This window comes from Molothrus aeneus, chromosome 9 (assembly GCF_037042795.1).
Source record: "Molothrus aeneus isolate 106 chromosome 9, BPBGC_Maene_1.0, whole genome shotgun sequence".
In the NCBI taxonomy this organism is placed as follows: Eukaryota; Metazoa; Chordata; class Aves; order Passeriformes; family Icteridae; genus Molothrus; species Molothrus aeneus.
The window spans coordinates 10,019,274-10,034,257 of NC_089654.1; the positions used below are offsets into that span (position 1 = coordinate 10,019,274).

The window sequence follows — 14,984 nt, forward strand, 5'->3', positions numbered from 1 at the left end:
ATTTTTGCCCTGAAGTGAAACCCCTCACATCCCTCACCCCATCTGGTAAACTGCCTTGCTTCCCCATGCTTAACCCTCATCCTCTTGCACCCCACACCCTGAGCATCCCACTGTGCACTCTCCATGCCCTTAGCAACACACACCTGCTCCAGCCCACGAGCATGTCACTGCAAAGAGTAACCCACCAATGCACAAAAATCCTACAGGCAGAGAAATGTCCTGCCCTCCTCCTTGACCCCAGTCTGTTCCCTACACACTCCCCAGACCTGTGGTAGCCAGCCAGGCATCAGGCTGGTGTGACTGTGGTGCTCTTGTGCTGCCTGTCCACCCATACTGCTCATACCCTCATACTGCCTGTGGTCTCCTCACCAGTTCCAGCAGCCCAGCCACTGGAGTTCGCCCAGTTCCCCTTCTACCTGAGCGGGCTGCGTCGCACATCCGACTTCGTGGAGGCGATTGAGAGCGTACGGGCCATCTGCCAGGAGGCTGCCCAGCGCCACGGCGTGCTGAGCTACCCCAGCGGCTACCCCTTCCTCTTCTGGGAGCAGTACATCGGCCTGCGGCACTGGTTCCTGCTGGCCATCAGCATCCTGCTGGCCTGCACCTTCCTGGTCTGCGCCTTGCTGCTGCTCAACCCCTGGACCGCCGGCATCATCGTGAGTACGCACCCTGATGCACGGGGATGGTCCTGATGGGTGGGGACAGGGACATCCAGCCTTTCTCCTGTCCTGCTGAGTGGCCCTGGGTTCCTGCTTCATGGGAATTGGGTGATGGAGTGGCCAGGATGGGATGGAAGGGATGCCCATATTAAGGGTGGCAGTGGGTGGGGGACTTCTGTATGGAGGGATCAGTTATATCATTGATGAAGAGAACAGGGGGCCCTGGATATATCCGTGCAGAAGAGTGACAGGAACACCCATATAGAAGTGGCAGTTGTTGGGGGAGCCACATGGAGGGATCAGGGAACCCGTTATGATGGGAATGTATGTAGTGGGCAGGGGTTTGATGACATCCATGCAGAGCAGGGTGAGGGCTACCCCCAGAAGATGGGACAGATGGAACGCCAAATAGAGGGAGAAGGGTTGGTGAGGTGAGGCTGCCCTATATGGAGTAGGGTCAGGCTTGCCAGGGAGAGAGGAAAGCCAATCAAAGCCATCTCTCATTGACCCCACCACCCTCCAGGTCTCCATCCTGGCCATGATTGCTGTGGAATTGTTTGGCATCATGGGGCTGATGGGCATCAAGCTGAGCGCCATCCCTGTGGTCATCCTCATTGCCTCAGTGGGCATCGGTGTGGAGTTTACTGTCCACGTGGCCCTGGTGAGTACAGGCTGATCCCAGTTCCCACCCCCTGGCACCCTCACCTGCTTGGCCATGTGCTAATGGGTGGCCCGTCATGGGTGGCACATGGGGGACAGCCCTGCATGACATTTCCATCCCACTCAGGGCTTCCTGACAGCTGCAGGGAGCAGGAATGTGCGCTCAGCCGCAGCACTGGAGCACACTTTTGCGCCTGTGATGGATGGTGCTGTCTCCACCCTCCTGGGTGTCCTCATGCTGGCTGGCTCTGAGTTTGATTTCATCATGAGGTGAGCACTGAAGAAGGGTAAATCAGCCACGTGCTGCCCTACAAAAGCTTTGGCAGTGGGGGCTAGTGGGTGGGGCAGTCCCCCCTGTCTGGTAGTGGGGATGTGGGGTAGCTGGTGAGGACATCTTGCTGGGGACTGCCATTCCATCTTGCCTGGAGGCTGGGGAGACATGGCAGGGCCAGCTGTGTTTGTGATGGGAAAGGCTCACGATGGCTGTGCCTGCTTACCCCATGTGCCTATGGCCCCCTCAGGTATTTCTTTGCGGTGCTGACCATCCTGACGCTGCTGGGGCTGCTCAACGGGCTGGTGCTGCTGCCCGTGCTGCTCTCTGTCATTGGGCCACCCCCTGAGGTATGAGACCCCCTCCATCCCACCTCTACCTCGTCCTCCCCAGCCCTGTACCCATGTCTCTCCATCCCCCATTGCCCCTCTCCCTGCCCACCTTTCACCCTTTATCCATCTTTGCTTTGTCCAGTCCCAACCTCATCTTGAAACCACCTCAGTCCATCCTTTGCCCTGTACCATCCCTCTTTTACCTCATTCTTTCTCTGACCCATATTCTACTTGCCCCATACCTACCTGACCTTGTTCCTGCTTCATTCCACACATGACTTCCCCCATCCCTCCCTGACCCATTTGATCCCATCCCTGCTTCACCTGGCATCACCCACATCCCAATCCTCGCATCAACCCTTACTCCCTACTTCTCCATACTTCTCTGTCCCTGGCTCCTCTGACCTATCTTCTCTCCCCAGGCATCCCTGGTGGATAATGGCCCCTGCCTACCCCCACCAGAGTCAATACCCCCATGTCTGGGCCCTGGGGGACTGTACGTCCGGCGTGCTCCAGCCTGGCCTGCCACCTTCCCTGAGCCCTCTGACACGGAGAGCGTGGGGCCAGGCAGCCCACGGGGACCCTTCGTTGTGCCTCCTGCCCCAGCACACATCCTACTGGAGGCTGGCAAGGACCCCAGCTTCCCCCACATCACTGTGAGTGTCTCTACCCATTGTGGCATTGCCAACTCCCCTGCATCCCCAGAGAGGGGGTCGTGGATAGAGCTGGGGGATGGGGGCTGGTGGTGTTGCCAGAGGGAAGCTCAATATGACTGGGGACCCTCATGCTTCATGCTCTCCCTCCAGGTGCTGAAGCCCTACAAGGACAGCCTGGAGGCTCAGGGGAAGAAAGAGACTTCTGGCCCTCAGCCTGCAGCCCCCCTGCCCTTCGGGGAGCCGTGCACCACGCTGCCCCGAGATCCCCCGCAGCCCTGCCCAGCGGGCACCCGGCCAGCCCCCCCCGCAGCCCTGCCCACCTACAGCACCCACCTGCAGGGTCCTGCCGGCAGCTACACCACCGTCACGGCCACTGCGTCAGTGACAGTGGCCCTGCACCCCACACTGCCCGGCTCCTACCCCACCTTCAGCCCTGAGGGCTTCACCAGCGGTGATCGGGACTGCCTGGACGAGCCCAGCACCAGCGGAGCTGCTGTGCCCGACACCTTTGAGATGCAGAACATGGGACACCACGGGGCAGGTGCCTGGCGCTAGGTGAGCTTGGGGATGTCCTACCCAGAGCTGATGCATGACAGTGTGGGGGTGCGAGGTGGGTGTGGAGGGACCCAGCTGACCCCCAAATCTCTCTCTCTGCAGATTGCTGGTTCCTGGGCAGAGCATCTCCCCAGCACCCAGTGGGCACAGGAGGGTGCAGAGCGGGGTCACCCGTGTCGTGCTGCTAATCGCCGGAGCGGTCTTGGCCGAGGAGGACCGGCCCCCTGCACCCTGCACCGGGGCTTGGTAGGGCAGGCTGGCACTTCTATGCAAGCTGTGTGCAGGCCACGCTGTGCCCGCGTGTCCCTCACCCGAGGCTGTACCGTTGGTGCCGTGTCCCATCAGCCAGGGCTTAGGGTTATCCTGCCCTGGACTTATTGCCCCCCAGAAATGGAAGCACTAACTCCCCCCTCTGTTTCTGGAGCTGCTGGCAAGGTGGACTCGGTGCCATGCCAGCTCCCCCTCTGTGGGGTCACTGCCTGCTCCCCATCACCTCCTCCTGGGACCACCCATCCCAGGCCATGAGCTGATGCCTGATGCCCCCTGTTCTGATAAGGGGGCAGCCCCAGAGCCAGCTATGCCCTGGCATGCCATGGGCAAGGCCTAGGGTGGGCACCCCCACCTTTATTTATTGCAAAGGGAAACTATCTATAGAGAGATATATATTTTTAAGCTTATTTTAAAAGATTTATTTCTCAGCCTACAGCCTCACCCGGCTACCCAGGGTGCAGGCAGGGAGCGGGCAGACCCTTTGCCCAGTGCAGGGCTGCCCACTGGAGGCAGCAGGAGCCTGGGGGCAGACCTGGTTCATGCCTCCACTCCATGGGCAGCTCACCCCTTCCGACATGCTAGTCCGTGCCTCAGTTTCCCCAGTGGCAAGGATGGAAAGGCTGGAGATCATGGATGTGCCACAGTGGAGAAAGGGAGCCTGTTGCTCCCCAGCACACAGGCAGGGTTTTGGAAGGGAGAGATCCTTGGAGTGGTCCTTGCTGTGCCAAGCCCCTGAGCTGTCCCATGATCACAGGCCCCTGTGTCACACTTGTGCTCTGTCTAGGGGATGGCACAGGCTTGAGCACGCACAGGGTGCTGCACGCTGACGTGGGCTCCCATGGTGCCACCAGGCACATCTTGCTGGGAAACGGTATTTCTTACCATGTCCCCGTGCAACGGGGCTGTCCCTGCAGCCAGCCCCTGTCCCCGTCCCTGTCCCCGTCCCCATCCCGGGCACCGTCCGCGCCGTTACCCAGCACTTTAACTCCAGCGGTGTTTGCTGTGCCTGCGGCCCCAGGCCCCCCGACACTGCCACTGAGCAGGGGTGGCCTTGGGGACCCTGTCCCCGTGCCAGGCGTGGGCATGGCGGGCAGTTCCCCCCCCCCCCCCCCCAAACACGCCATCTAAGTTATTTATATCAAAGAGAGCAAAGGTTTATTTTTGTAGTTTGTACAGGCGGTAGTGGGGACTGAAGGTTTATTTTTAAAGAGTAAATATATATATTATATATAAATTACCTGCTGTGTCCGGCCCTTTCTCCTGGGGAACACAGCTGGAAGGGGGGCGTATGTGTGCTTGAGACAGACCCAGCTGTGTGCACACACTCAATGGGGGGGTGCAAGGAGGGCTGCACACTGTGTGTGTGGCACATGGTGGGGCTGGCAGCCTGTCCTGTGTGTGTGTGGCCTGCTAGTAGGGCTTGGCGGGGATTGGGAGCCTGTCGGTGCAGCAATGCGTGCAAGATGCCCATGTGTCCCCTCGTACCTGCACCCCCTCCAAACCCCAGGGTCCCTGTGCCCCTGCCCGGGCAGGTGCTGGTGCTTTTTCCCACTGCAGCACGGCCCCGCTGCCGGGGGAGGGCAGCACGGCCCCGGGGAAGGCAGAGCTCATCTTGGATCCCCATGCCGCAGGGATCTCTGCAGCCCCACCACCCCTGGGTCACTATCTGGGCAGCCTGCACTGCCCTTGCACCCATCCCATAGCCCAGATCTACCCCTACCCCCAAGCCCCTGCATCACTTTTAGGGTGACCCAGGCATCCTGCCCTGGCCCTGACACTGTGACATGTGACAAAGCACCATATCAATGCTCTTGGCCACGGCAGCATCAGTGCCCAGCCCCACCGCCTGCCCCACTGCTGAGTCCCTGGCTGGGCTGGACAAAACTCGTTGCCCATCCCCTACTTGGCGTGTGGCTCAAGGTGACGGTGATGGTCGCGGGGCCGGGTGCCCCGGCGGGGACGGCAGAGGCGGGAGGGCACCCCACTGCCCCTCCTCAGTGCGTGGGCTCGCCAGGCTGCCGCGATGTTCTCCACCTGTAGAGATGAGGGCATCAGCATTGCCACAGTGTGGTCCTCCTCAGCCCATCCCACAGCACCTCAGCCCTGGAGGTCAGTCAGGGGACACTTAAGAACAGGCAGCGGCTCACCGGGATGAGGAGGTCCTGCTGATTGTAGCTCTCCAGTGTCACCAGTTCGCTGGGTGCCAGCAAGGGCAGACGCAGCTCCCTCACTGGCAGGGCAGCCACCTCTGGCACCGGACGCTCCAGGACAGCCTGTCAGAGATCAGGATGTGAGGGATGAGGCTGGTGATGTCCTGGGCGCCAGGGGCCTGGGGGGAGTGACACAGATTCTGTGTGCATCACAGAGCCCTGGGCTCAGGGACAGGGTGCCTACACTCCCAGCCTGGGCTGGTGGGGGCCCAGGCACCCCTGGGTGGTCCTTGCTGCATGACACTCACGGAGCTGACGTGTGCCCACTGCCGCACAGCCTGCACCAGCTCCAGCTCATCCACGGCCAGGCGGTCACTGCGCAGCACCCGTGCCAGCACCACGTCAGAGAGCTCACGGAAGCCCTGGGTCCGCACCACTGCCTGCCAGCACACCACAACACCTGGGTGCTGGAACCAGGACCCCACACAACCACCCCGTCCATCCATCAGACACATCCTGGTGCCATCCCTACCTGGCACTCCAGCATCCCCCAACACAAACTCCAATCCTCTGGCACTCCAGTACCCCCCAGCCTGCCTCTGCCAGTCACCCAACATCTTCTCTCCAAGTACCATTTGCTCCTCTCCCAGCCTCCAGGCATCCAGTCCTTAGGAGCCCTGCTCCCTTGCCTCATGCAGTGTTCTCCATGCCATGTGCCCCCCATGCCCTGGGGTACCCCACACCATGCTCCCCCATCACCTGCCACCATACCGCGGTGCAGCCCTCGATGAAGGCCAGGCAGTGCTGCTGGAGGTCCACCTGCCCATAGGTCACCGCAGCCTGTGAGACAACAGACACCTGCAAGGGGGTCCAGGGCAGGAGGGGACTCCCTGCCAATGCCCTACAGAAACATGGGCACTGTCAGGGACACAGGTGAACCACACATCCCTCTGGGTTGGGTACCACAGCGAGAGTGTGGGGAGGAAGGGGCACCAAGGTCCCCTCCTTTTCTGGCCTGCCCAAGATCAAATGTTTTGGTGGCTCTAATGCCCATAGCGGTAACCCAGCCCCACCCTAAGCAGGACGTGTGATTTTCCACCTCTGCTCAGGCACCTCACCAAGCCCACCAGTGGGTGAGAAGCCCTGGTGCTGTTCTCACAAGGTAACACCACAGGCACGTGAAACCACCAGTCCCCAGTGCTCCTTGTGTGGGCACAGGATCAGCTTAGAGCCCCCCACAAGCACCCCATACCCCTGGTTCCAGCCTCAGCCTGACCCATAGCTGCTATCCTGCACTGCAGCAGGAATTTGGGGTTGCTCTCATGTTCTCCCAGCCCTACTGAGCAATGCTTGTCCCAGGGCTGGCACTGCCCATCAGGTTACCAGGAGGGCACAACCCCATCCCCCAAGCAGCCCCTGTGTGTGGGTACTTGGGACCAGCACAGGCAGGGTGAACAACATGTCCCCCTCCACCACAGCAGGGGACCAGTGCTGACGTAACTGGGGAGGGCAGACAAGCTGTTTTCTTCAGGTTTGTTTTGTTCTGGGGTTTTGGGGTTTCTTGTTTGGTTTCCTCTGGGCCAATTTTTGCTCCATTTATGCTGCAGTGGTCTGGCACCACATCTGGCTGGGGCTCTGTGTTCTAGGGCAGGCACCTCACCCCAAGATTGTTTCAGCTTGTGGGAGATTAAACAAATACCCCTTCTCTGGAGAGCAGCCTTGATCCCACCAAATAGCACGGCAAGGGCCATTAGGACCTTTGCAAGGCTATTTTTAGGTGCTTCAACTCTCAGCAAGGGTTTTGGGACTGGCTCCCCAAAACCCAGTGCCTCCCAGTTTCATGCAGATGATGACAAAGCCCTGGCACTGTGGAGTTCTGGCCAGTCCTGCTCAGGCTGACAGAGAAGACACTACTCTGCCAGGATCTGGTGGCCCCACTGTCCCTCGCAGCCCTGGTACAATCCTAGTGGTCTGGGAGTTGGCCTGGCAGCTGCTGGGCCAGGGATGAGTGGGAAATCCTGCCCCACTGTCCAGCAGAGAATAGAAGGGTCAAGTCTGTTCCTGCCCCCAAGATTGTACAGGTTATTTTTAAGCCTTTGTGACCCCACTGGTGTGACTCTTACCTGCAGAGCCTCACAGACCTGCTCCACACTGAGCGTGTCCTTGATGAACTTGACACAGAGCTGTAAGACAGACAGGGAGAGGGTGGGCAGAGTGGGGGACACAACCCTGCCATCCTCCCACACAACTCTCAGCATCCCCTGAGCCCCCAGCACATGGAATGTGGGGCAGAGGCACCTTCAGCCCCCCAGGATTTCATAAGCATTGGCCTGTGGGATGAGGCCTTGCAGTGTGGATGTGGGCAGCCAGCTTGGCCACTGATGGAGACAGGGACCAACACTGATGTGACCAAAACCAGCCAATCTGATAGCCCCAGGTGGGTCCCTTAATCCTGTCTACAGATGCTATCCATGTTCTGCCATAGGGCACAATCCTGGTGCCAGCTGCAGCGCACTGGGTGACCTCAGCTTTGCCCCAGCCCTGCCTGCCAGCTGTGCTCTGGCTGTGACTGCTGGGGGAACAGCATCTCCAGATGCATCCCCTACATGGATGATGCAGGTGGGATGCAGCCAGATCAGCATGTTTATCCTGAGTGGGACCTCTCTCCTGCCTATCTCACCTGCCTACCAGAGTCCCTGGGAAACCCAAGGGGATGTGACATGCAGGGAGGAGCTGTCAGCTGGGGCAGAAGGGCCCTGAGTCATTGGCAGGAGGGATATGAGGTCACCCTGCAGCTGGGCACACTGACATGATTTCACCAGCTGTCCTTGGTCAGCCCCTTTCCCTCCCACCCCTCCTCTGTGCAGGTCAACCCCCTCAGGATGCATTTACTGGGTGGTGGGGTGTGAGTCATGATAGGAGCGCCAGGTCCCCCTTTTCTGCAACACCCCTTATATCCCTTCCCTGCCCAGACAGCTGATTGGCAGCTCTGTGCCACATCTGGGCTTTGGCTGATCTTGTTCCCACAGGTCCCATCCCATCACTGGCAGACAGGAGCCCACGATTCCTCAGCTCCTGAGGTACTTTCCCAGTGTGATGGGGAGGGAAGTCAGGGTGTGAGATGTCAGGTCACATGTTCAGCCAGGCTGTAATTCAGGAATCAGGCTGATGACGTGGCCTGGCTGCCCTCCCCAAATTCCGAGCTGCTTCAGCTCCCCAGCCCCTCCTCGTTCAGCTCCCACCCTTCCTCTGTGTCCCTGCTGCCTTCCCAAAACCTTCCCACTCAGAGCAGCAGAGCTTTGGCAGCACCACAACTGAGGTGCTGACTGCTCTCAAGGACTGGGGCTCTCTCTAACTGCATCATGCTGTCAGATGACCAGACAGCACGTGTGGGCGAAGGCACAGGGGCTTTCCTCCTGACCTTAGCTGTGCAGGAGATGTGAAACTCCATGTCCTTCCCCGTGATTTCTCGGGATTCCCCTGTGGGATTCCCGGCCGCTGCTGCACCCCCTCAAGGGAGATCCCACTAGAGAGACTTTCCAGGATAGAGAAGCAGGGCCAAGCCTGTGTAATTCACCACAGTGCTTTCCTCAGAGGCACCTCCAGCTAGCAGCCATGCAGGGACCATCTTGGGGTGCTGCTCAGGCACCACTGCCCACAGCCCAGATAGCACCGTACCTTGCACAGGTCCTGCAAGCCGTACTCCACTGACGAGGTCAGCACCTCCAGTGCCTGCAGGCAAGAGGGACCTTGTCATCATCAGCCTGTGGGGGCATGGATGGGCACAGCAGCCCAGAGTAAAGGGCAGGTGTGCTCCAGCTTCTGTGGGAGCTCCTGAGTGGGGCATGGGAGATAAGGCTGCTGCATGAAGAAAAATGTAGGTCTCCTGCTGTGGTGTCCCCATTCTCACCATCCAGGGTATGCACAGCCAGAGGTCCCAAGACTGGGACAAGGTGCTGTGGACACCCCACTGTGCTGGGTTGAGAGCCCACACATTCATTACCCTGTTAGCCAGCCAGAGAGCATCACACAGACCATCTCCTCCAATTTTGGCACACCAAGAGTTGCAAAGCACCCCCTTCCCCTGCATCCCCTTCTTGTCCCTCCCACATCCATGGTACCCACCAGCCCCATCCCCACTCACTATGTGGCTGTTGAGGGTGACACTGTTGGTGTAGAGGAACTCAATCACGGCCAGGAAGACCTCAGGCTGCACGTTGCCCAGGATGAAGGGGCCCTGGGGTGGGATGCTGCTGGAGGAGTCCTGGCTGAGCATGCCACGGAACACCTGGCAGCGGCACGCCAGCACACAGCGGTGTGCAAACACCTTCTGCTGCTCCTGGCCCACCACAAACATCACATCGCTGCGGGGGAGAGGGGACCGTGAGGGACACAGTGCTGGAAAGCAAGGACACAGCCTTCCCTGGGCTGGGACAGGCCACACAGGAAGGGCCCTGCTGATGCCTGGCACAGGGGGCAGTACCCTTTACTTTTAACCCAGGGGTTTGTCCCAACAGGGGAACAGAGGGGACCTTGCTAGTGGCTCTTTCCAGCCATTTGAATGCTGAAGGTGAGGTGAGCATGACAGGTCCTCTGAAAAGCACAGACAGCCCAGGGTTCTGGCACAGAGAGCCCAGGGTGCTGGCACCAAGCAGGGCAGAGAAAGGCCCAGGACAGCTGGAGAAAGTGACTTTCTCTTTTGGCATAGCAGAGCCAAGGAAAGCGTTGCTGTCACCAGGATCAGCCTCCTTGACTCATGGGAACTGACTCATCATCTCAGGGATGTGAAGTCCCTGGCACAGCTGCCAGAAGGGCTGGCACCGGCCCAACAGGGCAGTTTGTGGCATACAGTAGAGCACAGGGACTATCCTGTTGTCCTGATCCCCTATAACCCTCCCCTCCCCAAAATGTTTCCCCGGCTCCATGGCCCCAGAAAAGGGGGGCAAGATCAGGGGAAAGGAAGCAGGCAAAGGACATGGAGTCTCCAGCTTGAGCACACCTGTAGCTATGGCCCATCTATCCCCCTGTTCCTTCCTCCATCCCAACAGGCCAATGAGCAGAAGACATGCCACCCAAACTCTAACTGCCATGAGGACATGCACAAACCCTCAGAGTGTCCCACAGGACACTTCCAGTGTATGTGCCCACCAGAAGGAAGGACAACTCTGTCATTCCAAGTGTCTATCAGGAGACACATAGCTGGGGCATGATGGGTGCTGTGAGCAGAGCCCAACAGGTCCTCCATGACTGCTCCTGCAAGGGGGATCATGATAAACTGCTCTGTGATTGAGGTCCACAGGCCAAGAGGGGCAAGCAGAATGCAGGATGCAGACTGTGAGATGTGGAATACCAGCTGTGATGATGGCATGCAAGGTCTGGGATGCAGGACACAGGCTGCAGGATGGATGCATAATGAAGGTTGCAGGATGTGGGATGCAGAAGAAAAGCTACAGAGTGCAGGCTGTAAGATACAGGCTACAGAAGAAAGGATGCAGAATGTGGGATGAAGTAGATGGATGCAGAGCACAGATTTCAGGTTGCAGGATGCTTGATAAGGGGTATGGGTTAAAAGATGTGAGCAGCAGGATGTAGGCTGAGAATGACCAGGCACTGTCAGCCACTCCTCTACTGCCTGGTGCTGTGGCTGGGTAGTTTTTACCGGGATTTCTCTTCTGGGTGGCCAAAAATTTCAGCAGGAATGGGGATTTCCTTAGATAGCTCTGGTGTTAGATAGGCGGGCTAGGCCTCAGCAGGAAGTGGGTGAAGAGGACCACAGCCAGGCAGGACATACCATGTGGGTGAGGGAAGCCAAAGCAGCATCTCCATCTCTGCTATCTGCTGTGGCAAGAGGTGGCAGGAATGCCAAACCCTGTGAGGAGGGGATGCCATGCCCTCTGGTGATAAAACACCAATAAAGCCAGGTGGGAGAGGAACTGAGCGCTGCTCCTGGGGAGCTCAATGTACCCCCATTCCTGACAAGGGCAAGAGCCCAGCACAGGATTTATCCTGGGAAACTGCCTTGCCCTGTTGTCACCATGCCTGGGGACAGAGGGGGTCTGGGCAGACCCGGGAACTTTCCCTCCTCCTGAGAGAGGATGGCTGTGCAGGGTGGGCTACACCGGGCCAGCGCTGGCGGCCTGTTGGCATGCGGACGTGTGGGGAGCGCTGCACAAGCCACGTGGGCCCCACCAGCTGCCCGGGGCTCCCCGGATTCCCTGCGGGCCCCAATGGCCCCAGCTGGAGGGCTCGGGGCTGCGGGAAAACAGCAGGAGCGTCGGGGGGAGGCGGCACGCCCCGGGCCCTCACCTGAACTGGGGGTTGTTGACCAGGGTGCGCAGGGCAGCGCTGAAGGCGGCCACGTCGCCCTGCAGCCGCGCCGAGCAGGGTCCGGCCATGGGCTGGCTGCCTCAGGGAGCGCGGCGGCGGGAGGAGGCCCGAGGATGGCGGCAGGCAATGCGGAGGCTGTCGGGAGGCCGGCCAGCCCGGGGAGGCCGCGGGGAGGAAGCCAGAAGAGGCTGCGTCGTACGGCACGGCCCATTGCTAGGGAAACCTGGCAGGCAGCGCCGGGGCTGGAGGCCGGGCTGCCGGGGAGCGGCGGGAGGGAGCCATGGGACAATGAGGCGTGAAGCACAGCCGCGCTGCCAAGGCGGCTCCGTCCGGCACTCACCGGATGGGGAAGCTGATCCGCCTCTTGCAGCGAGTGGAATTCCTTGCCGTGATTCGGGGCTTGGCTCTGGCACGCCTGGCACGGGGACGATGTGGCCCGAGCTGCTGGCGGCTTTGCTGCGGAGCAGAGAGACGGGGGTGAAGAGAGGCTGGCAGCTGGGATTTTGGAAAAGGCAGCACATGCATGGAGATCACCCTCACCTCCACCTGCACAGCGCCCATGGAAAGCTGCTGGGCATGGCTGAGTCCCCAGCAGCAGCACTGGAGCAGACTAGGGCCCAGCATGGAGGTTTGTCCTCTGAAATGGGGGAAGCCTTCAATCCTGCGATGCCCCAGGCCAGAGCCCTGCAGCTCTCATGTCTGCTTAGGGTACAGGTGCTTTCAGGCAGAAAAAAGCACCACCAGCCTTGTAGAAAGACTTGGGTGGGAAGGCACCATTTAGTTCCAACCCCCCTGCCGTGGGCAGGGATGCCACCCACTAGATCAACCCCCTAGAGCAACCTCTCACCTAAGCCCAAACCAAGTGCTGTGCCATTCTCCAACCCTTGGCTGGCCTCAAGCAGCTCAAGGAGGGGATTACCCATGGAGGGATCCACCCTTGCTTGTCAGTGGGTGGTGCAAGGGAAGGCAGGAATGGGGCTCGAAGCTGAGGTGGCACCCCAAGGGAAGGGGTCCAGCTGGCAGTGTGCTTGGCAGCACTAGGCAGAGGCAGGCTATAAATACCTCTGACTGGAGATAGAAACACAAGTGCCGTCTCCACTTTCTTCAAATAGCTCGGCAGCCAGGCCAGACAAAGGCACATTCATGGAACAGCCGTGTCGTACCAGCTGGGCTGGGCTCCACTGGCAGAGAGAAACGCCAGCCAGGGTCAGGAGCCCCCAGGGACCTGCTCACCCCCCAGGCATTACAGCAGCAGGGTCCCTGGCACACACCAGGGCTGTGCTCCATCCAGTCCCTGGAAGTGTTCAAGGCTGGGTTGGAGAGGGCTCTGAGCAGTCTGGTCTAGGGGTGGCATCCCTGCCCATTGCAGGTGATTTGGAACTAGATGATCTCTAAGGTCCTTTCCAACACAACCCACTATGTATATGATTCAGTGGGTGCAAACCCACGCACACTGTCCCTTGGTGCAGTGGGGCATAAGTAGCCTAAAGATGCAAATGTCTGAGTAAAGTCAAGCTGTTGGAGGGCCCAGCCCCAGTGCAGCCCATAGGGCACAAAGTAGTGATCACAGTGGCTACTCTCCACCCCCTGCTCTTCTCTTGCACATCCAACACCAGCCTGCATGTTTCAGGGCTGGCAGGGAGCTGAGATTGGAGGGCACATGCCTGGAGTGCAGGCATTGGAGGGCACATCCCTGTGCTGACACAGCAAAAAATGCAGAGGGAAGGAGTGAAGGGGAACAGGGCTGTCCAGGGACCAGGAAACAAGGAGTTACAGAAGCCATGCCCCAGAACAGCCCTGGAGACCTACAGTGTCACGTAGCAACACTTCACCTTCCAGGAGCACAACAGGTTTGTTCCAGGAGCACAGCAGGTTTGGCCCTGCTCACAGCAACTTGCAAGATAAAAGATTGGTCCTGGGCAGTGACATCCACCAGAGACAAGTCCCCTGGGTTTACTCCGGAAGGACAGGAATAGAACTTAGGGTAAGTGGGGGATGCAGACCGAACACTGGGGAAAGAGTCACTCACCTGTGCTGGGGGAAGGGCTGGAGATGGGAGAGCAGAGGGCTGTGTGGACCATACATTACTGCACTGGATCAGCCCCAGCTGGCTGAGTCTGATGGGCACAGAGGCACTGGAGAAGGGAAGACAGCTGCCATGGATCTCCCAGCCCCTCTGCATCTTGTCTCATGGAGACTCGCATGCTAGAAGGCACAGGATTTGCAGAGGGCAGGGAGGAATGAGGCAAAGAAGCAGGGGAATGGAGAGGCTACAGGACACCTGCCTCACCTAACACCCAGGTACATCTCCTTTGCAGGCCACCCCCTATGGCTGAGCAGCCCATCCCAGAGATAGCCCTGCTAGCCCAGGTGCTGGCTGCAGCCAGCACTGAGGCCCCTGCACTCCGCAGTACACGCCGTGGGTCCCAGCCCACAGCCCCAGCCCGGAGCCCTGAGGACAGCAAAGCTCCGCCCCTGCTCTCCCGCCGCAACTCCATCCTCAGCCGCCGCAGCTCCTTCGGCATCGTTCCGGGGAGCAGGCGGCCCTCCATTGGCCCCTGGATGCTCCACAGACGTGTCAGCTTCTCTGGGCTCCCAATTTCCCAACCCATCCTCAAGACCCGCCTTGAAAACACTTACAGGATGGGGCCGGACAAAGGCTGCAAGTTCGATGCGAAGCAGGTGCAGCAGGTGCTGGAAGGGACCCTGGCCTGTGCCTTGGGGACCACTGTGTACAGTGCCCAGGGCAGTGCCCCACTAGCCCAGAGCCTGACTGAGCTGCTGCAGAACCAGGCCAAGGAGGTGGTGCCACCCCGCTACAAGCTGGTCTGCCACGTGGTGCTGGGCCAGCAGGGCCAGCAGAGCCTCTTGGTGGCCAGCCGGGGACTGTGGGACCCTGAGACCGACAGCTTTGCCTCTGCCACCTTCTCCAACGCCTCCCTCTTTGCCGTGGCCACAGTCTACGGGGTCTACTTCGAGTAGCACATGCCTCTCTGTCCACCCAGTTTTGTAGAGCTGTAGGGAGAGAGCAGCTGAAATAAAGAGGTTTTGTCCAGCTGTGTGCCATACCTGGAATCTTGGGCCAGGGTGTGCGCAGGGAGCAA

The 14,984-nt window shown here is 59.6% G+C and overlaps 3 protein-coding genes across 3 annotated transcripts in view; 2 read left to right on the plus strand and 1 right to left on the minus strand.

The window, feature by feature from the left end:
- PTCH2 (patched 2) overlaps positions 1-4,640 on the plus strand; it is a 21,319-nt gene extending 16,679 nt beyond the window's left edge. The window contains exons 18-24 of the mRNA XM_066556006.1: positions 373-656; positions 1,183-1,320; positions 1,447-1,589; positions 1,841-1,940; positions 2,345-2,578; positions 2,729-3,133; positions 3,236-4,640. Coding sequence (XP_066412103.1) covers positions 373-656; positions 1,183-1,320; positions 1,447-1,589; positions 1,841-1,940; positions 2,345-2,578; positions 2,729-3,133 — 1,304 coding nt within the window. The 3' untranslated portion in view covers positions 3,236-4,640. The remainder of the gene's footprint in view (positions 1-372; positions 657-1,182; positions 1,321-1,446; positions 1,590-1,840; positions 1,941-2,344; positions 2,579-2,728; positions 3,134-3,235) is intronic.
- On the minus strand, positions 4,533-12,091 carry BTBD19 (BTB domain containing 19). The gene is given in 10 exon segments (XM_066555732.1): positions 4,533-5,437; positions 5,551-5,676; positions 5,862-5,993; positions 6,325-6,393; positions 7,677-7,736; positions 9,232-9,285; positions 9,698-9,917; positions 11,860-11,954; positions 11,956-12,048; positions 12,050-12,091. Coding segments are annotated over 10 exon segments (1,026 nt in total). The 3' UTR covers positions 4,533-5,302.
- A 2,117-nt stretch (positions 12,092-14,208) lies between these two features.
- Positions 14,209-14,862, plus strand: DYNLT4 (dynein light chain Tctex-type 4). Its single transcript, XM_066556156.1, has one exon. The coding sequence runs from the start codon at positions 14,209-14,211 to the stop codon at positions 14,860-14,862; it is 654 nt and encodes a 217-aa protein (XP_066412253.1).
- Positions 14,863-14,984: the final 122 nt, after the last annotated feature.